The 23,208-nt window shown below is 44.6% G+C and overlaps 1 protein-coding gene across 4 annotated transcripts in view; it reads left to right on the top strand.

The window, feature by feature from the left end:
* KRI1 (KRI1 homolog) overlaps positions 1–21,363 on the top strand; it is a 62,509-nt gene extending 41,146 nt beyond the window's left edge. For all 4 annotated transcript variants that reach the window (XM_058168460.1, XM_058168459.1, XM_058168458.1 and 1 more), the window contains 7 exons: positions 8,006–8,081; positions 13,587–13,693; positions 18,093–18,231; positions 18,828–18,958; positions 19,077–19,141; positions 20,098–20,193; positions 20,616–21,363. In XM_058168460.1, the coding sequence (XP_058024443.1) occupies positions 8,006–8,081; positions 13,587–13,693; positions 18,093–18,231; positions 18,828–18,958; positions 19,077–19,141; positions 20,098–20,193; positions 20,616–20,997 (996 nt within the window). In that variant the 3' untranslated portion in view covers positions 20,998–21,363. The remainder of the gene's footprint in view (positions 1–8,005; positions 8,082–13,586; positions 13,694–18,092; positions 18,232–18,827; positions 18,959–19,076; positions 19,142–20,097; positions 20,194–20,615) is intronic.
* The last annotated feature ends 1,845 nt before the right edge of the window (positions 21,364–23,208 follow it).

The raw sequence follows: 23,208 nt of genomic DNA, 5'->3' as shown, positions 1-23,208 counted from the left end.
TTCTTTAATAGATCCATCTTGTTGTGGCTTAGGCAATTACAGGATAAACTTCCTGCAGAGGATACTCGTATCCATCAAGATTTGAACAAGATAATTGCAGCTGTTCAATTTTCGGCGGATGCCACCTTACATGCCATACGCTTTGCATCCAAGTCTATGGCTTCAGCTCTGACGGCTTGACACTTACTCTGGCTTAGACATTGGCAGGCGGATGCCCGCCACAAATGGAGACTGGCATCTGCTCCCTTCGCAGGGGAGCTCCTTTTTGGTCCTGCATTGGATCCTTTATTGGTCGAGACTAAAGACAAAAGAAAAATTTTACCTACAGTTCATCGCAGAGGGGAAGCCCGTTTCAATCCTTTCTCCCGTCAATCTTCCTTTCGAGGTTCTGAATGGGGGGCTGGTTCTTCCAGGTTCCAGGGGTCCTGGCACCCTAGATAGAGGGGAGGTCATGATAGAGTTTCACGGGGTAGGCCCTTTTTTTCCAAACAGCCCTTTCGAGGAGGAGGAAGTCGTCCATTCTGGCGTCATCGATGAGTGCATTGCTAGTCCTCCCATAGGAGGCAGATTAGCCAATTTTGCAGATCAATGGGAGAACATTACTTCTGATATTTGGGTTAAGAATACGATTCGATACGGTTTGTCTCTGGAATTTGTTTCTTTTCCAAAAGATTTTTTCATCTGCTGTCTGGTATCTAGGGACAGGGATAAGCAGGCTCTCATGTCGGCAGCAGTTAAGCATTTATTGGACATTAGAGCAATTCAACCAGTTCCAGTGAAGCAACGGGGACAAGGGTTTTATTCTCTTTTAGTTTTAGTTTCCAAATCTTCTGGGGGATGGAGGCCCATTTTGGACCTCAAGAGACTAAATCGCTTCATTGTTTATCATAAATTTAAAATGCACTCTCTTCGTTCGATTCTAGATGGCATTCGGAAGGGCGACTTCCTCACTTCCATTGACCTCACTGAGGCTTATCTTCAGATCCCTATTCTCCCGGATCACAGGAAATTCCTCCGTTTTTGTTATAAAGGGGTCCACTATCAATATAGGGCCTTGCCCTTTGGGTTGTCTTCTGCCCCGAGGGTTTTCACTAAAGTATTGGCTGCTCTGGCAGCTCATCTTAGGGCCATCCCTATCCGACTCTATTGTTACTTAGATGATATTTTAATTTTATCATCTTCAGAGTCAATGGCCAGAAAGGACCTACAAATCGTAGTTCAGGCTCTTTCATTACATGGTTTCTCTATTAACATAGAGAAAAGTCATTTGACTCCTTCAACCTGTTTACTCCACTTAGGAGCTAATATTGATTCAGTAGCAGGTAGAGTCTCTTTATCACAGGAGAGACAGGATAGTCTCAGATCTTTAGCTGGTTGCTTACTAAAGGAAAGGAAAGTTTCCTTGCTGTCATTATCCCAACTCCTGGGTAAGATGATATCGGCTATCTCCATCACTCCATGGGCGAGATTTCATTCTAGAGACCTCTAGAATGAATTCTAGAGAACACGCAGCTTCCTCGCTTCTTTTCTAGGTTTCCAGATCCTCTAGCAGAGGGAGTCGATGCTCTTTGCAGTCCATGGCCAGAGGGGTTACTCTACACGTTCCCCCCTCTCTCAATCATCCCAAGAGTGGTGCGACGGATTCTGGAGGAACAGGCGAAGGTCATCTTAATTGTTCCGCACTGGCCTCGGAGGTCTTGGTTCGCAGACCTCAAGTCGCTGTCGGTTCCTGTTGCCATTCCAAAAGGTGGGCACAGGCAACTCCACTTCCAAGGTTCTGCTGCCCAAGGCGGTTCGCAGGTCCCTCATGTGGTGGTTGTCGCCGGCGATCTCCAAGGGATCTCCTCTACACGAGCCTCATCGTTTGGTGGTGACGACAGATGCCAGTCTTCTCGGTTGGGGAGCACACTTCCAATCGCTAGTGGCTCAAGGGAGCTGGTCCATCCGTGAACGGCGTTTCCCTATCAACTGGCTAGAATTACGAGCTATTTATCTAGCTCTTTGTTTTTTCCAGAACCATCTATCAGGCAAGCATGTACTAGTGCTCACGGACAATATCACAGCCAAGGCACATGTCAACCGACAAGGGGGCACCAGGTCCAAGTTTTTGATGAAGGAAGCAAGGAAGCTATTCCTGTGGGCAGAACGGAACCTTCAGTCCTTAACAGCAGAGCACATCTCCGGTGTGTCCAATGTTCAGGCAGACTGGCTCAGTCCTCAAGTCATTGACCAGGTGGAGTGGCGTCTGCATCCAGATCTGTTCAACGACCTCTCACGTCGATGTGGCACTCCAGTGGTGGACATGTTCGCAACACGGCAGAACACGCAGCTTCCTCGCTTCTTTTCTAGGTTTCCAGATCCTCTAGCAGAGGGAGTCGATGCTCTTTGCAGTCCATGGCCAGAGGGGTTACTCTACGCGTTCCCCCCTCTCTCAATCATCCCAAGAGTGGTGCGATGGATTCTGGAGGAACAGGCGAAGGTCATCTTAATTGTTCCGCACTGGCCTCGGAGGTCTTGGTTCGCAGACCTCAAGTCACTGTCGGTGGCTCCCCTCTGGAGGATTCCTCCCAGCAGAGTGTCGCTCTCTCAAGGGGCTCTGGTTCATCCAGACCCTCTATGGCTCCAGTTGACCGCCTGGCACTTGAGCGGGGCGCCATGAGAAGAGACAATATGTCTGCCAAGTTTATCCGGACCATGTTAGCATCACAGAGACCTTCTACTGAACGCATTTACTCAGCCTCCTGGCGGGCTTTTTGCTCCTGGTGTAAGTGGGTGGGGGCTTCCCCATTCTCTATTTTGCAGATTTTTGAATTTTTGCAGGAGGGTTAGACAAGGGGTTAGCTCCCAACACCCTTCGTAGGCAGGTAGCAGCTATCTCCACTGTCCTATCCTGTGAACCATTGACTTCCTTGTCTCAACATCCTGCTATCAGGAGATTTTTCACAGGGGCCAAAAACTTGTGTCCTCCCGTGGTCCATAGATATCCCACTTGGGATCTCTCACTAGTCCTAAATTCCCTTATAGGGCCTCCCTATGAACCATTGAGGACTACTACTCTTAGACTATTAACTTGTAAAGTTGCCTTTTTGGTAGCTATCACCTCTGTCAGGAGGATTTCAGAATTAGCTGCCCTCTGTACGCAGTGATCTTTGTGTTTTCCATCCGGACCGGGTGGTGCTCCGTTTGGACCCTTCATTCATTCCTAAAGTTAATTCAGTTTTCCATCGCATGCAGGAACTTAATTTTCCTAATTTTTGTCCTCACCCAGTTCACAGGTTGGAATGTTGTTGGCATACACTAGATGTTAGAAGGGCTTTAAGAATATACATTAAGAGAACGGCAGAGATAAGAAGGACTGAGTCCTTGTTTGTGTCATTCCTTCCTGTTTCCTTAGGGCGCAAGGTGACTTCGTCAACCATCGGCAGATGGATTAGACATACAATAGCTAAAGCTTACGAGATGAGATCGCTGCCAAGGCCTGTGCGTTTGACAGCGCATTCCACTCGCAGTGCAGCTACCTCGGCTACCTGGTCCACTCAGGCATCCTTACTAGAGATATGCAGGGCAGATACCTGGACGTCGCCCTCTCCGTTTATTAGACACTATAGAGTGGACAAATATGCTTCAGCTGAAGCAGCCTTTGGCCGTAGAGTGCTGCAGCAGGTGCTTGTATCTGAGGTTGAATCAGTCCAGACCGATCCCTCCTGTAGTTAGGGACACTAGGCTTTGGTATGTCCCACACTGACTACTGTCTCCACTAAAACTGAGAAGGGGCGTTGGTACTTATCTGAGATGCACCTTCTAGTTCAGTAGAGACAGCAGTCAGCCCCTCCCTATGTTCGGTCTGGCCTTTTGTTTGGTTTTCATAATAAAGTTGGTTTCTCTCCTTTCCACGACGCATCGAGTTTGGTTTTTCTCGCCTTCGTCAAATGCTGGGCTTCCTGGCAGCAAGGGGCGGGACTTTACAGCTTCAACAGACTCAGTTGTCCAATCTGAACAGAGGAGTTCTACCCACACTGACTGCTGTCTCCACTGAACTAGAAGGTGCGTCTCAGGTAAGTACCAACGCCCCTTTTCTTAACCAGCTTTTGGCAAATTTGCTTTCCATGCCTCCTGGTGAGCTGAAGATCACTCACCCGGCTTCGATATCTCTTCCAAAAATTGGTGCTTCCTCTCCTGCCCAATTTTTGTGGCCGTCTTTGGCTTTGGGGCAGCTGATGTCGACTGCCATTCCTCCCAGGTGGGTCGGGGGAAAAAGACCGGGGCTGCAGGGAGTTTGCTGCCTCCTTGACCGCCCCAGCGGCTCTCCCATTCTTCACTGCCCCTTCAAGGCAGCTGTGGTCCACGATGGGCCCCCATTCCAGGGGGAATCTCGGCGCTCACCCCAGAGCTATCGGGATGAGCAACCGTTTCTCCGCGACGCTGGCCACGCCGCCAAAGCGACTCTTGAGTGGGTATTGTGGAGTTATTCTTTGGCAAGAAAACCAGCCACTTTCAGGAAAGTAGTCCCTTTTAGAGCTAGGAGTCATGGTGGTGTAGTGGCTAGAATGCAGTACTGCAGGTTAATTCCACTTCACAGTTGACTGCCAGCAGTTCGGCAGTTTGATTCTCACCAACTCCAGGTTGACTCAGCCTTCCATCCTTCCAAGGTTGGTAAAATGAGGACCTGGATTGTTGAGGGCAATATGCTGACTCTAAACCGCTTAGAGAGAGCTGTAAAACACTGTGAAGTGGTACATAAGTCTAGGTGCTATTGCTATTTACATGCTATGTTTTGGGTAGAAGTTGGTGAGATTTGGAGGTGCAATTATTTGTTTTTGTAGGGATGAGCCCCTCTCATTAGGTACAAAGGCTTTAACTATTTTAAGTATTTTTACTTGGTAATAAGAGTAAAGGTAAATAAGTAAAGAATAAGGATAAAGAGTAAATAAGGGTAAAGGAAAATAAATGCAGTTTATTTTTGCCAGTTTAATATACTAGCATGTTAATATTTTGATAAAATTTGTGGCTTCCCAATTATATTTGCTGGCAAGCTGGTTGCATATGAGCTTCTGTTGCAAAGATAAGCAATTGCAGCATCCAAACAGTTGCAGATCATGTTTATTTTATTTATTTATTTATTCCCGAAGGCCATCACTCTGCTAAACAAATAATTCCCTCAACACTGTCAGACTATTTACTGAATCTGCACTACTATTAATCGTTTCATAGTTCCCATCACCAATCTCTTTCCACTTATGACTGTATGACTATAACTTGTTGCTGGCAATCCTTATGATTTATATTGATATATTGACCATCAATTGTGTTGTAAATGTTGTACCTTGATGAACGTATCTTTTCTTTTATGTACACTGAGAGCATATGCACCAAGACAAATTCCTTGTGTGTCCAATCACACTTGGCCAATAAAATTCTATTCTATTCTATTCTATTCTATTCTATTCTATTTATAATTACATTTCTATACCGCACCATCTCCCGAAGGACTCAGGGCGGTGTACAGCCAATATTAAAATACACATATAAATATAATAAATAAACACTATTTAAAAACAATTAAAAGCAAATATTTAATGGCCGAATCACTAAAATGGTCAAAAACCGATTAAAACCCATTAAAATTTCGCTAAAATACATTCTTAGGCTAGTCCCGCTCGGTGAAATAATAAAGTCTTCAGTTCACGTTTGAAGGCCCAGAGGTCGGGGAGTTGGCGTAACCCTGGAGGTAACTCATTACATTGTTTGGTCGACGGCACCCTGAAGAGGCCCACTCTGTGGGAGCACACAGGTCGTTGGGAGGCAATCGGTGGCAGAAAGCGGTCTCGCAAATACCCCGGTCCTAAGCCATGGAGCGCTTTAAAGGTGGTAACCAGCATCTTGAATTGCACCCGGAAAGCTACCGGCAGCCAGTGCAGGCCTCGCAGGATGGGTGTTATATGGGAGCAACGCAGTGCCCCCTCTATCACCCGCGCGGCCGCATTCTGGACTAGCTGGAGCCTCCTGGTGCTCTTCAAGGGGAGCCCCATGTAGAGAGCATTGCAATAGTCCAGGCGGGAAGTGACGAGGGCATGAGTGACCGTGCGTAAGGAGTCCCGATCAAGGAAGGGGCGCAACTGGCGAATCAGGTGAACCTGATAAAATGCTCCCCTGGCAACGGCCGTCAAGTGTTCTTCTAAGGACAGCCGATCATCCAGGAGAACGCCTAAGTTGCGCATCCTTCCCCTGGGGGTCAGTATTTCCCCCCCCCCCACAGTCAGCGATGGCGTAAGCTGACTGTACCGGGACGCTGGAACCCACAGCCACTTAGTCTTGGAAGGGTTGAGCTGGAGCCTGTTCCTCCCCATCCAGACCCGCACGGCTTCAAGACACCGGCCCATCACCTCGACGGCTTCGTTGGGGTGGTTCGGGGTGGAAATGTACAGCTGCGTATCATCAGCATACAGATGATAATCCACCCCGAAACCACGGATAACCTCGCCCAGCGGCTTCATATAGATGTTGAACAGGAGAGGCGAGAGAACGGACCCCTGCGGCACCCCACAAGTGAGGCGCCTCGAGGTCGACCTCTGCCCCCCTGCCAACACCGTCTGCGAACGGTCAGAGAGATAGGAGGAGAACCACCGATAAATGGTGCCTCCCATCCCAATCCCTCCAACCGCCGCAGCAGGATACCATGGTTGATGATATCAAAAGCCGCTGAGAGATCTAACAGGACCAGGACAGAGGAACATTCCCTGTCCCGAGCCCTCCAGAGGTCATCCACCAACGCGACCAAAGCCGTCTCGGTGCTGTACCCGGGTCTGAAACCGGACTGGAACGGGTCCAGATAAACAGTTTCCTCCAGGTGCTGAGGAAGCTGATATGCCACCACACTCTCAACAACCTTCACCAAGAAACGAAGGTTGGAGACTGAACGGTAGTTCGCTAATACAGCTGGGTCCAGGGAGGGCTTCTTGAGGAGGGGCCTTACCACCACCTTTTTCAAGGCGGTGGGGAAAATGCCCCCCACCAAAGAAGCGTTGGTAACTCCCAGGAGCCATCCTCGTGTAACCTCCCGTGTGGTCAGTACCATCCAGGAGGGACACGGGTCCAGTAAACGTGGTGGGATTCAGCCTACCCAACAGCCTGTCCATGTCATCGAGAGTCACAGGATCGAACTCAGCCCAGATAAAACTCTCAAGACTCGTCCCCGCCAACCCACCCGGATCTATCCAATCAGTGTCTAGTCCGTCCCGAATCCGAGCGATTTTATCAGACAGATACTGTACAAAATCCTCAGCACGCCCCTGTAATGTCTGTCTCAAGGGAGGAGTTTGTCACAGAGAGCAGGCACCGTATCCACAAAACAGTTTCAATCAGCTATACTTATTTGTTTAAAACAGGGATAGTCAACCTTTTGATACCTACCGCCCACTTTTGTATCTCTGTTAGTAGTAAAATTTTCTAACCGCCCACCGGTTCCACAGTAATGCACCGTGTATCGTTGTCTGTGCATGCCTCTCATGCATCGTGGATTGGGTTTGGGGGGAGGCACCGGCTACCAGCTCTGCTTGTCTGTTACAGCTGGGTGGTGTGGGGGGAGATGCGCGAGCTATTCTGGGACAAAGCTCTTTTGTTTGTGGTACACTATAGTGCCATTTAGTTTCACTTACGTAACATGAACTAAACTTATGCGCGGGCGATACAAATAGTATATTTTCAGAAATTTAAATTGTCATGGAGAATTTTATGAAAACCTAATGAAAATGTTTTTAAATAATGCTATGAATTTTTTTTTAAAAAGGCAATTAAATTTTAAAAAAAGGAAAGTGCTTCAGTATTGGACAAAACTCCTACTGCTCACCATTAAAGCTGGAAAGCCCACTAGTGGGTGGTAGGGACCAGGTTGACTACCACTGGTTTAAAAATATCAAATGGGGAGGAAAAATGTGGCTTCACGAATGCTAAAGATTTATTTCCTACAGGACAAATAAATCTTGAATGTTATCTTTTCCTTATCTAGAATTATTTTGGGGATGTGTACTATGGAGTTGGTGAGAAAGAGAAACCACAATTTGAAACTGAAGAAGGAACTGACGGTATGTTGGGATATCTTGGAGTAAGGGAAAGTTGCTATTCATGTGAAAAAACAGGTATTTTGGGAATTAATATAAGGAGTGTCAGGGTTCCGATCAATGTCCTAATTAAAACATGAATCTCAAACCGAGGTTCAAAAGAAATCCAGTTATTTATTAGGAGCATCATGTCGGCATGTACCAAGTGAAGCCAACTCTGACTTCACTTAATTTACGCCTTGGCTCTGATCCTGTTTCCCCCTTCCCCCAAGGTGTGTCATTAGTCACATTCCCCAACAAAGCAATTTCGCGGGTTATAAAAGTCACTCCAGCTATTGTGGATCTCTGTGGAGATGGCCTTGATTTTTGCCAGCTGAAATGTGCTTTGTTTTGACTGAGGTGCAAACTCCTTGATATAGCTGCAAGGCCTGATTCCCCATCTCCCTGCCTATGGCAACTTGAGACCAGGTTAGGGAAGCTTTGCGAGTTAACAAGCAGTTTCTAATCAACTCCATAACCGGGAAGACAGACTCCTGGGAAAAAATAATTTTTAAAAGGGACCATCACAAAATTAAGGATATGGCAACATTCTGTGTATGGAATGCTGATTGGATTCTCCATGCCTGAGATGACACATGCATGGAATCTTGGTGGAGCAGTAGTTAAAATGCAGTATTGTAGAATAACTCTGCCCATAGCCGAGAGTTTGACTCAGCCTTCCATCCTTCTGAGGTTGGTAAAGTAATGGCCTGAATTGTTGGGAGCAATATATGACATTGTAACTGCTTAGAGAGTGCTATCAAGCATTATGGTATATAAGTCTTAAATGCTATTGCTATGTTTCAGATGTTTTGGCCAGTGTACAAAATGAAATGGGACTTGTTCTGGATAGAAGTGGTTTGGGGGATAGGGAAGAGGAACTGTGAGAAAAAGTCACCAAGTTTCTGTGGTGACAGCAGGTGTGGATATTGGTGGAAACCATTGGTGGGTTCTAAATTTTTTTACTACTGGTTCTGTGAACGTGGCTTATTTTGTGGATGTGGCTTGATGATCATGTGATGGTAGGTGTGGCTTGATGATCATGTGATGGTAGGTGTGGCTTGATGATCATGTGACTGGGCATGGCTTGGTCATGTGGCTGGGTGTATGTGACTGGGTGTTCATGTGACTGGGTGGGTGAGGCCAATTTGACATCACTCAGGTCAAGAGTTAGGATTAGGGTTAGGATGCCTGGCCTCTCCTCACCTCAAAGGCCTCAATGAGATACAGTTTTCCTGTCTGTTTATTTACTACTACTTAACATCCAAAATATACTATTTAATCCTATGTATATATGCCATATGTGTATATACATATTACATAGTATAGAGCGTGTATAGGCACACAAAAAGATACATTATCTACTATATATACTGTAAGTATGTACACACACACACACAGCTCTTCTAAAACTATACACATTTAACCTCACTTACTACATTTGGAAAAACGGATGTTCTTCCCTAGCTTGCACATAACTTTTAGAGCCAGGAGAGGTCATGGATTGAGTAAAATGTGAAACTCATTTAACAAAGCTCTTGCTTAGCAACCAAAATTTTGGGCTCAATTGTGGTCATAAGTCAAGGACTATCCCTGCTTTCCTCTGCATGGCAGACTTGTCCTAGTAAAGTCCTTCTTCTTTCTGGCAATTTTCCTCTCTGTTAGAGGCACCAAAATAATGCAGACGATAAAAGGTTTCCTGCTGGAGCAGGGGGTTGGACTAGATGGCCTCCAAAGTCCCTTCCAGCCCTAGATTGCTGTCCTGTTTCAAAGAGTCTCCTGAAGCCACGTCTAATGTCAGGGTTTGTGGTCCTTCCTTCCTCTTCTTTCTCTCTCTCTCTCTCTTTCTCCCCCCCTTCCTTCCTCTTTCTTTCTTTCTTTCTTTCTTTCTTTCTTTCTTTCTTTCTTTCTTTCTTTCTTTCTTTCTTTCTTTTTTCTCTCTCTTCCTTCCTCTTTCTTTCTTTCTCTCTCTTTCTCCCTTCCTTTCTCTGTCTCTCTTTCTTTCTTTCTCTTTCCTTCCTTCCTTCCTTCCTTCCTTCCTTCCTTCCTTCCTTCCTTCCTCTCTCCCTTCCTTTCTTTCTTTCTTTTTCTTTTTTTGTCTTTCTTTCTTTTCTCTCTTTCTCTTCTGTCTGTCTGTCTCTCCCTTTTCTTCTTTTCTTTTTCTTTGTCTTTCTTTCTTTCTCGCTCTCCCTCCCCCCCCCTTCCCTTCCTCCTGAAGCATCAAACAGTAAAACCACCACTTTGCTCCTAAAGTGGTCTAGGGCAGGGGTCTCCAACCTTGGCAACTTTTAGACTTGTGGACTTCAACTCCCAGAGTTCCTCAGCCAGCAAAGTGTCATGCGAAGCAAATTAAAGGCGGCCTGTCTCTCTCTCTCCCCCCCAACCTCCTACCCTGCTTCCCTTCTACTTTTCTTTCATGTGCTCCAGGCTAACAGCATTACTTCCAATGACATTCGGCTCCAGATCAGATCGAGCTTTTTTTTTCTTTGGCATGAAGGAGGAACAGGGAGCAAACAAACAAAAAAAAAAAGAGCCTCCAGCCTCCGACAGATGCTGAAGCGGCCATCTCCGGTGCTGGATGCCGGGTACACCTCTTATTTTTGTCGGACCGCTACCTCTTTGTGGCTAGCGTTGCTTTTTACAGTGTGGTGAGGAACAACAAACAGCGCCCGTCGCCTTGGCTGCTGCTGCTGCCCTTACCCCGCAGAGGTCCAGCAAAGTCTCGCTAAAATGCCACATCTGCTCAGGGATGACCTCTCTTTCCCCTCCTCAGGATTGCGCTAAGCGGTGGCTATTTCCTGCCCCGCCCCACCAGTGTCACGTGAAGCAAATTAAAGGAGGCCTGTCTCTCTCTCCCACCCAACTCACCCCACCCCCACCCCGCTTCTCTTTTACTATAACAAGAGATGGGAGGGCGGCTGCAGCTGACTTGGGATGGAAAAGTGGAGAAACGCGCAGCGAAGCAACTGCCTTTTCCTCTCCTACTTCTGTTAGCAGAGAGAAGGAAGAGACGGCAGCAGAAGGAAAGGGGCCGATCGCAGCCGGCATGGTACACAGCCTGCCAAACACACACACACACACACACACATACACATACACACACGAGGTCTCCTTTGAGAGGCTTCATTGGCCGAGCCTTTTTTTTTCTTTTTCCCCTCCTGCAGCTTGACGGCTTTGCAGCGCAGAGGATGTTTTCTCCACAGGCCGCGACAATGGGAGCGGCCACCTCCCGAGGTTTGGGGAGGGAAATGGGGTGCATTAAAGAAAGGTAAAAGGAAAGCAGGGTGGGGGTGGGGGCAAGCTGGCCATGGGGATACCGGGAAGGCAGCGTGGAAGTCAGGCAAGCATGGCAAGGAAGGGAGAAGGCTTCTTTTTTTCCCCTCCCTTCCCCGCAGCCCTGCCATGCTTGCTTGCCTTCCATGTGGCCACAGGGATGCCGGGAAGGCCACGTGGAAGGGAGGGAAGCATGGCAGAACTATGGGCAGCGGGGAAGGGAGTAGGGGAGGCAGGCTTGGACGGGGCGGGGGGGGGGCAGGAGCAGCTAGGTAGGCCGCGACTTGCAGGCCTATGTGGCAGGCAGATCAGGGCCGCTCAGTTGGGTTGCAGTGCTTCTGGCAGGCAAGCTGCAAGCGAGGACCCACGCAGTAGAAGTGAGGAGTGACTAGGTGGGGGGGGGGGCAAGGTGAACGAGTGTCGGGTGGCCAGGGCCAGCGAGCAGGTCAGCCAGCAATCACAAGTGGTTCAGTAACGAAGCCCAAATTATGCTACCGGTTCTCCCGAATTGGTAGCAACTCTCTACTGGTGGAAACAGCAGCAAGGGAGGGATTGGTAGTGCTGGGAAGATGAGCAGGAGAGTCAACATGCAGGACATCCCTAGAAGAGAAGTGAGGGGAAAACATGAACTAGGCTTATCTCCCATAAAAATCACTGAGGGATCTCTTTGGACTTTGTTTTGGCCAATACACAGAACAGCTAAAGGGTTATGGGCTTTGTTACAGCAGACCTTCCAGAATGTAATTGATTGCTTCCAGTTCAAACCAAAGCATTTTCCATTGTATAAGGTAAAGATAAAGGTTCCCCTCGCACATACATGCTAGTCGTTGCCGACTTTAGGGGGCGGTGCTCATCTCCATTTCAAAGCCGAAGAGCCAGCGCTATCCGAAGACGTCTCCGTGGTCATGTGGCCAGCATGACTCAACGCCAAAGGCGCACGGAACGCTATTACCTTCCCACCAAAGGTGGTCCCTATTTTTTCTACTTGCATTTTTACCTGCTTTCAAAACTGCTAGGTTGGCAGAAGCTGGGACAAATAATGGGAGCTCACCCCGTTACACGGCAGCACTAGGGATTCGAACCGCTGAGCTGCCGACCTTTCGATCGACAAGCTCAACGTCCTAGCCCCTTTTCCATTGTATACAACCTCTAAATAAAATGTGTGGTTTATTCTTATCTGAAACAAGTACTTATATTCCAGTTTTATCTACCCAATTGTAGCCTGTGGTTGCAAATACGCTACACCATAAACTTAGTTAATTTGGTTTTGACTTGGCAGGTGGGGTTAAATTGTGGTTGGTGGCTTAGCATATATATCAATATTATTAGCAGGAAAATACATTATTCTGCATTTTTATATAAAACTCAACATATATCTAATACTCCTACATCCTATTTCTCCACAACAATCCCCCTATGAGATGGGTTGGGCTGAGAATGATGGCCCAAAGTTATCCAGCCAGCTTTCACACCCAAGGGAAAAACTCAAGTTTCCTGATTTCTAGGCCAGCATATTTTCCTTCTGTGGCCCATTAAATCTCCTTGTTCCCCCAATTGCTTTCCCCTGATTTCCAAACTTGCCTGATTTCTGAACCTGCTGGAGTTATTTGCATTTGACAGTTTTTCCATTTGACAGTTTTTGAAAGTTTTTCCAGAATTTTCCATATAAAACTGTAGAACAGGCAAGTGATATAAATATTTTTTCTTATGTTTGTGGGCTTTTTAAGAAGCATCTTGTTGGTCACTGGTGAAAACATTAAGTTGATCAAGATGATCACTTTGGCTGAAACTTGCTTGGAGAATTGGGGACATCATTAGTCATATACATAATATGTATATAAATTTAAAAAACATGACTTAGGACATAGAAGAAGAAAAAGAAGAAGAAGAGCCATTGGGAGCCTTTTTTAGGAGGGATAATTGGTGTATATTGCTATTTATTATGCAGGACGTCCCTAGAATAGATTTAGAACATTGAAAAATTTAAACAAGGGAATGGAATTACATTAAATAACATTTAAAATGTAGTATTTTTTTATCCGGATTCTACGCCAGTCTGTGAGTATGCATTGAGTACAGGAAGAGGTAAACCCAATGAATCTATAGTGTTTCAAGTGTGTCCTTATGGGCTAAATGAAGTTCAAGAAGCAATAAGAAAACTATAGAATCATTGTTTAAAAACACTTTCTCTTCCCCCTTCTTTTACCTCAAATTCAGATGAATGGAATTGGGACAAGTGGACTGGAAGGGATGATGGAATGTGGCGGCAGCAGCAGCAGCAGGAGGAAGATCACCAACCATACTGTGAGGACCCTGACTTTGTGGTATGTTGACTTCTTAATTATTCTAGCTGTATATGGCATAAGAAAGGGAAACTGTTGCCTTCTGGCCCCTTTGCACTACAGCCAGAGCTGCTTAGGGCCAGCAGGTAGTGCCCCAGATTTGGAAAACAAACATTAAATCCAATGTCTACAGGCAGTTTTATTTATTTATTTAGCATATGGCATGTGTTAGCCAGGGATCACTGAGGTGGCTGGCTGCCCCTGAAAGGATTTTTTTTGGGGCGGTGTTATCTTTACCCGTGGGATGCCTGAATGCTGGTAGGCAACCGGGAGGCTCCTTTTTTGTCCCTACGTGATTTATTCACTCACGGGAATCGAATTGCCGAGCTGCCAACCTCAATGGTGCGCATACCCAGTGTCTTACCATGTGAGCCATTGTGGCCCCCAACTACAGGCAGTATAACCCATGTACACTTCAAAGGATTAAAAATACTAAACAAAAACAGATGCATAATTTACATAAGGAATCAGAGGTGATTGAATCGATGGGTTTGGCTTGATTTTTTTCTTAGTCTTTTACAGAGTCTACAGACTTTTCTGCTAAAGTCTTTTTTTGCAGTACTTGTTTCTCTGTGAGGGCTGCAAACCTCAGGATTCAAAAAAAAAAAAAAAGAATTGTGTAAGGACCCACCTCAGCTGCTCGTGAGGAAAGCGTGACTATTGAAACAAGTGGTAATCAAAAGGAATTTTTATTGAGAAAGTGATTGCAGAGAAATCAGGAGGAATCTAAGGTTCCTGTGCAAAGTATTAGCTATTGTTCCCCATTCACCAGTCCACCAGTAGCCAAACAGTGCCCCAAAGGTGTTTTGAGAACTCCAAAGTGTTAGCTTGATAGCAGTTCATCCACAGGGTGCAGCGACCTTGATGTTAGGCTAGAACCGGCTGGGAGGAAGTCTGTCATGTCTCAGATAATCTCCCTCCCTAAATCTCATGCGTTTATCGCAAAAGCGAAAGCATGCAGAGAATGCAACCCCAATAGCCTCCATGGGAATGAGTGTCCCAGAGTGGGATCTGACATGCTGCCCTCCCAAAAGAAAGAGGGCTTATACCTGATAATATAATAAACAGGAGAGAAAAACAACATTTAGTATCATTTAGGTTTATCAGGGTATTGGTTGTGAAACTTTGATTAATTTAGGAGGTCTAATGTGGCATTAAGGGTGGCTCAGTGGCTAAGACGCTGAGCTTGTTGATTGAAAGGTTGGCAGTTCAGCGCTTCAAATCCCTAGTGCCGTGTAGCGGGGTGAGTTCCCATTACTTGTCCCAGGTTCTGCCAACCTAGCAGTTCGAAAGCACATAAAAAAGGTAAGTAGAAAAATAGGGACCACCTTTGGTGAGAAGGTAACAGCGTTCCGTGTGCCTTTGGTGTTTAGTCATGCCGGCCACATGACCACAGAGATGTCTTCAGACAGCACTGGCTCTTCGGCTTTGAAATGGAGATGAGCACTGCCCCCTAGAGTTGGAACAACTAGCACATATGTGCGAGGGGAACTTTTACCTTTACTAATGTGGCGTTGATTAGGGTTTTGGCTGGTGGGAAAACCTTTCCACGCCACCAAGTATTGAAGGGTCCTTCAATGTTTACGGAAATCTAAAATTTTCTTACTTTCAAAATGTTGTTCATCTTCCACCATAAATGGTTTGGGAACAGTAGAAGGACTGGCCTCAGGGAAGAGGACATCTCAGGTTTCAACAGACTACAATGAAAAATGAAGTGAACCTTGTCAAGGGACTTGGGCAGGTCTAATTCTACTGTAACTGGATTAATGATGACAAATGACAAACGTAGGTCCCAACTTCTTAGAAGCTTGCAGTGACTGTAGGTAGCGTGTGAAAAAGTACACCTGATCCCCTATGTCAGTTTTCTTGTCTGCTTGACATTTGTAAGCCTCTCTGGCTCTCATGCTTTTTGCATGACTGGCTAGGTGTTTTTTAACTGGCCGATCCAATCCTTTAATCCTTTAATAAGGATTAAATAATCCTTTAACAGCCCCCATTCATTTGTAGTTGGTGACTACAACTACTGTATTTTTTGGTCTATAAGACACACTCCCCCCCACCCCAAAGTGAGTGGAAATATCTCTGCTTCTTATAGAGTGAATATTGACGAAGCCCCGGCTACCTACTGGCCCCCACTCTTTGGCCTCTGGGAAGTAATTTGCCTCCTTGCAGCAAACAGCAAACAGCCTGGTCAGCTTCAGCACAGCCTGATTTAGCATAAGCAGCTGAATGACAGTTGGGGGCCGCCTCCCAGAATACCGCCAATCAGCTGTTCCAGGCTGCAGGGATTGCCACCTCCGCGCACACTATTTCGGCCTCCACACATCCCATTTTTGGTGTCCACGTGTCCTGTTTTTGGCCTGTTCCAGGTAGCAGGGATCCCAAATGGTGGTGGTGATAGGTAGCAGCAGCAGCGATCCCGCCACCTGTAATGGGCCTAAACTGACGCGTGGAGGCCAAAAGTGGGGCATGCGGAGGCCAAAAATGGGGCGTGCAGAGGCGGCGATAGGCAGTGGTGGCGACAGCAGCGGCGATCCCTGCAACTTGGAACAGCTGATCAGCTGTATTCTGGGAGGCCAATCCGACCACCAGTCAGCTGCTCGTGCTAAATCAGGCTGTGCTGAGGCTGACCAGCCTATTTGCTGCGAGAAGGCAAATTGCTGGGAGAGGCAGATTTCCCCCCCCCCCTTGTTTACCTCCCCAAAAGCTAGGTGTGTCTTATGGTCCGGAGCACCTTATAATGCAAAAAATACAGTAAGTCCGTGGTCAGTACCTAATAAATCCAAAAAGGCCCTCCAGAACTTAGAAGTGAATTGAACTTCCCTGTCTGGTATGATGCATTGGGGTGCGCCATGTAAATGTGATGCAAAAACAAGTTAGCAAGGCTGCGAGCCATTGGTAACTTCTGGCATGGAATAAAATGCACTTGTTTGGGAAAGAGGACCGTCGTACCAAAATTACTGTGTTCCCTGCACTTTCAGGGAGTTCTACATTAAACTTAAGCCGCTTAAGTTTTCCCAATGCAGTTTGCCATTCCATGAGCCATTTTAAAGGATGGCTGGGTTTGGGGTTGTCGTCTCTTTTCGTTTTCAGCAAATTTGTGACAGGAAGGGCTATTTTAGCAAACGGAGGGATGAATTGCCTGTAAAAGTTTGTGAATCCTAGGAAGCTTTGTAACTGCTTCCTAGTGCAAGGCGGAGCCCATCCTAACACTGCTCTGACCTTTTCAGGATCCATTTTGATCCCCTCATGGGAGATTAGCCCAGGTAATCTATTTTGTCCTGATGTATCACACTTGAAAAGTTTGGCATAGACGTAGAGTTAACTCGACCCGAAGTTTCTGCTTTCACATGTTCTTCTTTTGTCTTGGTGTAGATTAAAATGTCATCTAAATACATCAGCATCCCTTTATATAGATGTTCATGCAGTACCTCATTAATGAGTTGCATAAAAACTGTGTGGGCTCCTTGTAATTCAACGGGAAGCACTTTAAATTGGAAACAATTTAGTGGGCAGTTGAAGGCAGTTTTCCACTCATCCCCCTCTGTAATCCTAATGCAGTAATACACTTCCCGCAAATCCAGTTTAGTAAAAAATTTCCCTTTAGCCAAATGGCCTAACGTGTCCCCCATCAGAGGAAGGGGGTACATGTTTTCTGCACATAATGTGTTCAGGCGTTGATAGTCGATGCAGAGCCATATCTTTTTCTCCTGGAATGGGACTGGGGCAACCACCTGTGGTCATACCAGTTGGATAAATCCATGACTTAGGTTTTTAATCAATGAATAAACACAGTTCCTTCAATTCTCTGGGGTTCATTGAATATAGTTTCAGTTTTGGTAGCTTGTCCCCGGCATGATTTCAATGGCATAATCCGTGGGCCAGTGGGGGTGGGTAGATTTGATAGCAGCTCATCCCCAGAACGCAATGACCTTGGTGACAGGCTAGAACTGGCTGGGAGGAAGTCTAACATGTCTTCGAGATACTTCCCTCCCTAAATCTCACACAGTTACAGCAAAAGCAAAAGTATGCAGAGAATGCAACCCTGATAGCCTATTCCCCTCTCCTCCATTGGAATGGCAGTGTCCCAGAGGAGGACCTGACACATTGTTTGTTCAATGTAAAATACAGCAATCTAGGTTCTCTATGGTAAAAAGTCAAGGGGCTCAATTTGATGTCTGGGTAAAATGTTGGAGGTGGGTAGATGGATGGGAGTTACAAAATATGGACAGCAGTTTCTTGTATGCCTGAGAAGGGAATTGGTGTCTTGCCTTGTGTGAATCCTGGGGGAAGGGGGCTCTGCTTCCAATTTTGCATTTATGGCTTTGAGACTGAATCCGTGTTTCTCATCCCTGCTGTCCTCTACACACCACCTCTTCAGATGGATGCAAATTATGATCCCTCTCAGCAACCAACTCATTCCAAAAAGAAAAAGAAGCTGGAGATTCCTCCAGGAAAGAAGAAGTGCAAGTCACCTTTTGCAGAAGCCATCTCTCAGGAAAAAAAGCCATTTGACCCTGGTAAGAATTTGGGAAGAAAGCTTTCTATGAGTGAGTCATTGGCAAGGCTTGTGAAGATTGTTTTAAAATTCTTTTTTAAAAGAATGATTTATTATTATGAGCCATGGTGGTACATGCAGTATTGCAGGCTACTTCTGCTGACTGATGATTGCCAGCAGTTTGGCTGTTCAAATTTTACCGGCTCAAGATTGACTCAGCCTTCCATCCTTCTGAGGTCAGTAAAATGAAGACCCAGATTGTTGGGGGCAATATGCAATATCTGTAAACCATTTAGAGAGGGCTGTAAGGCACTGTGAAATGGTATATAAGTCTAAATGCTATTGCTATTAGCTAAGTGTCTATCACAGGTCAGTGCCTTTATTACAACCAAGCAAGGTGCCAAAGGTGTTTGAGTTCCCTGGAAATATTCACTAAGCTAGGTAATACAAAAAGCAGAGGTGGATGTGGGGAGAAGTAGATTCATCCAAATATTAGAATTATGAAGGTTTGGGGATATGTATTGTAAATAATCTAAAGAAGATGTGACTACAGAAGAATGATGGCCAGAATCTGAAAGAGTAACATCTGACTTCCATTAATTTTCTTGAATTCTGCAGAAACAAAGACATTTGAACAATATTTGGATGAGTTCTACCACTTGGAATATGAGGACCTGATAGGGGACCTTCCTTGTCGTTTCAAGTACCGCACAGTTGTTCCCTGCAACTATGGACTGTCAATTGATGAGGTAAACCTTTCCTATAGTAGAAAATAAGACAGTTTTCTTCATAGTGTAGGAAAGGATCAGAATGGGTGCATTCTGCACTAAGAGAAACATAAAAAAACAATGGTCTTCGTCTTTTTAGATTTTGGCTGCTGATGATAAAGAATTGAATCGCTGGTGTTCTCTACGGAAGACCTGCATGTACAGGTGAGGGGCAGCAACATAAAGTGGAAAGGTGCTATTTATAACATGTCTGGCGTCCGGAATCTGTCATGGAGATCGAGACCTGGGCTTTGAGCCCAGTTGGGCATGGTGAAAGTTACAACTTAAGTTCCAGCATTTCTTGGCTCCCACCCCCATCCCACCCAAAAGGACTAGAGCAGAACAACAGAGTTGGAAGGGACTTTGAAGGTCATCTAGTCCAACCCACTTCTCAAGCAGGAAATCTTATACCATTTCAGACAAGTGGCTGTTCAGTCTCTTCTTAAAAGCCTCCATTGATGGAGCACCTACAACTTCTGAAGGCAAGCTGTCCACTGGTTAATTGTTCTCATTATTAGGAAATTTCTCCTTAGTTAACTACTTAATTAGTTTTTTACTATTTTTTATTATTTTTATTTTATTTTATATTATATTATTATATTTTGTATTGTAATATAATGTTATGTTTATTGTATTATATATTATAATAAATATTACTATTTTATAGTATTATATCTATTTAATTAACTATTAGTTTAAATAATTAACTACTTAGACAAGTAGTTAATGGGCAGAGAAGTTTAGTAATCAAGTATTTGGTGGGGCGAAGAAGCAAGGTCATAGAATAAGACATAGTAGAACTAAAATTGGACAAAGAAATATTTTTAGGACTCTATCTTGTCTTGAACGCCTGGTAATGTCCCTTTGCTATCTAATAATGGTTTTTTTTAAAAATGAAATCTTGTAATGATAAGATCTGATTTTTATTAAGTGTGAAAATATGCAATCCTGTATTTTCCTTCCATAAGATAAGATAAAGGCAAAATATAAATCAGTTATTCATTTCAACTTAAAAGAGAAAGCCCCTTATTTCATGCCATTTTCCTCTCCCATCCTACACCAGATACTAAATGATGCTGGGATGGTTCAGAATAAGAGGGATTTGCATGTTTTCTGTACAGATCAGAAAAAGAAGAGTTGCAGGAGAAGGCGGTCTATGAAAAGAAAAATCAAGATGCTTGGAAGAAGAAACAGATTTTCAAATCTCTTCAAACAGGGTATGTATTCTGAGGCCTAGGCTGTAGCGAGTCCAGCCTAAAAAGTAGTTCTTTTTCTATATAATTAATTACAGTAGTTCAAAAAGTTCAGGTTTAGAAAGTAATATTGAAGAAAATGAAAGCAATTACATTTAACTAGGGAGGGATATCCCTACATTTAAACAATGAAATAGCCATCATGCTTTCTAGCCTTTTCCCAACCACCATGGCAGCCTTTTAAATCATTATTCACTTTGTAGAGTTACCATTTGCTTTCACTTAATTTACCTGAAAATTTTGACTTTCCTTTCTTTAGAACTTTAATTTTGATGTTGAGCTAAGGCTCTTTGATGTTTTACTTGTTCTGCTGCCTTGAAACTAGATATTTTGTTCTATGTGCTTATGGAATCCTCAGGATCTGATTTTGCCATATTTTTTTGCAGAATGGAAAAAGAAAAAGATGGAAAGGAATTTCAGCCCAAGAAAAGAAAAAAGAACAGGGAGACCAAGTGTTTTGGGCACTCTTCAAAAGAAATACAGCTGGTTAGTGCTGGCTGTAAGAAGAAAGGACATTTGTTTCCCAAGACCATAATAGATTCTGTTACAGGGAAAGAATTTGACACTCCTGCCTCAAATGGCTCTTGTTCTATGCCCCCCAGAGTTCAGAGATCAAAAAAGAGAGGCAGAAAGGGGTTGGTATTGGGCACCAAGATACGGATGAAAGGCTCAGAGTTCAGTTGCCAGAGGCTTCAAGCCTATGGTCTCAATCCCAAGGGCTTACGTTATCGCCAGCTGCTTCGTGAGAAGAGGCGGAAGAAGCAATAGGGGGGGAGGAGGGACAGTCATATTTGGCCCATCAAGGGACCAAGCAGTGTCATCTACTTTGATTTCAGACTTCAGCCTCCTTTTCTTGATGTGGAGTCTGTTAATAGTGGCTTCTAGGTGGGCTTTAAACTGTACCGCTTTGATTTTTGGGAAATATGGATCAAATTGATGATATTTTAATGCATTTGCTGCCTTTATATTTTGTATCGACTTTGAGTAAAGAATCCATTGCAGCAGCTAATCCTATGTTATTCCTTTTGATCACTTCCACTTGTATACTAGGAGGGCCACTGCATTGCAAAGTACCTTATTCATAACTCTGACTTAATATTAAAAAAAAATCTCTGGGAGATTGTGAAATGAAAATTAGCCTCCATCTTTATTACCTTAAATACCTTTGGGCTGTATGACATAGTATATAAAGACTAAAGCTAGTAGCTAGCTGTCAGAATCATCACAATGTACTTTTAATATTTTGATTACCAGTACATTGATGTTAGAAGAGCCATTTAGGTTTCAGATCCCTTTTGCTCAGTGCAGGAACCCAAATCCCAGATGTTGTTGTTTGTTGTTGAAAAATACCTGGTTTTCAAAAATATCCAAAATGAAAGGAATCTTCCACTTCTCTAGATAACTGGTTCCATTGTTCCGAGTTTTATTGAAAACAAACTGCAGAGTAAATTATGTTATCCGAGTGACACAAGGATGCCAGGGCCAAATAGGCTCATGTCAGCACGTCACAGCATTTAGAGGTTTTGCTTCTCTAGCACAGTTTGAGTACAGAGAGAATTGGCGAAGCTGCCTGACTGCTACATCAGGAATGTAGCACATATGATGAATAAGAACAAAATAGTCTGCTTTACGGTAAACAGTAAAATCAATTACTGTCTAAAGTCTGAATCATTCTTGATTTACATCGCTGAGTTCATAGATGAAATAAGGAAAGGACAAGGTCTGCCAAGTAACTGAATTAAGCAAGTGTTTCTCAGGAATTCCAGAAAGCAATGGAAAGGAAGAATTACTGTTACGAAGAACTGTCTTCTGCCAATTCCATGGTAACATGCCATAGAAATGCTTTCATACTTATAGTCGAAAATGTTACAGCAAGAAGTGTGGAGAGAAGCAGAAGTACACATAGTCCTTGATTTACGACTGATTGCTTAATGACTATTCAGTTTCGATGGAAACCTGTCCTACTTACAAGCCAGTTCCAACGGTCTGATGTCAGTCCCCCTCCCCTGTGATCACGACCACATTTTGATGCATTTGCGGCCGTTTGCAATGCTTCACAGTTACATGATCACGGTTTATGTTTTTCCAAAAACTGGTCTTTACTTTTGGTTTTCAGCAAAAACATTCCATAGTGAACATGGATTCACTTAACAAGAGTTGTCACTTTATGACTGCTGCAAAAAATCATAAATCAGTCACATGGGTGACTCGCTTTATGATTGTAATGGACAGGCTCTTAGGTTTTTGTGGACTAATCAGTAGTAACTGATTCTTAGTGCCTGGTGGATGAATGCAGTATTGCAGGCAAGCATTGCCCACAACCTGTATTTTGATCCTGACATGAATCAATGTTGACTCAGCCTTCCATCCTTCCAAGGTCAGTAAAATGAGGACCTACATTTTTGGGGGCAATATGCTGACATAAACCATCCAGAGAATGATGTAAAGCACTATGGGGCAGTATATAAGCCTAAGTGCTATTGCTAGTCAAAAATGTGTCATGAGATTCCACTGAGGATGCCTTGTCCTGACAAAGGGGTTTGCGCAGGTCAAAGTAGCTATGAGCTAAACCATGCAGGGTCACCCAAGATAGACAAGTCATAGTGGAGAAGAGATTAAAAACTAAAATCATGGCATACGGTCCCATCACTTCCTGGCAAATAGAAGAAGAAATAGAAGCAGTAACAGATTTTATTTTCCTGTGTCAAGATCACAGCAGAAGGTGATTACAGCCATGAAATAAAAGATGCTTACTCTCCGAGAGGAAAGCTATGGCAAATCTAGACAGCTTATTAAAAAGCAGAGACATCACCTTGTCAACAAAGATGTTTATAGACAAAATTATGATTTTCCCAGTAATGTATGGATGTGAGAGTTGGACCATAAGGAAGGCTAAGCACTAAAGAATTGATGCTTTTTAATTGTGGTGTTAGGGACGCGGTGGCTCGGGCTAGGACGTTGAGCTTTTTGATCGAAAGG

This window comes from Ahaetulla prasina, chromosome 2 (assembly GCF_028640845.1).
Source record: "Ahaetulla prasina isolate Xishuangbanna chromosome 2, ASM2864084v1, whole genome shotgun sequence".
Lineage (NCBI taxonomy): Eukaryota > Metazoa > Chordata > Lepidosauria > Squamata > Colubridae > Ahaetulla > Ahaetulla prasina.
Note: the sequence above shows the minus strand (reverse complement) of the source record. Positions and strands in the feature narration are given on the sequence as shown.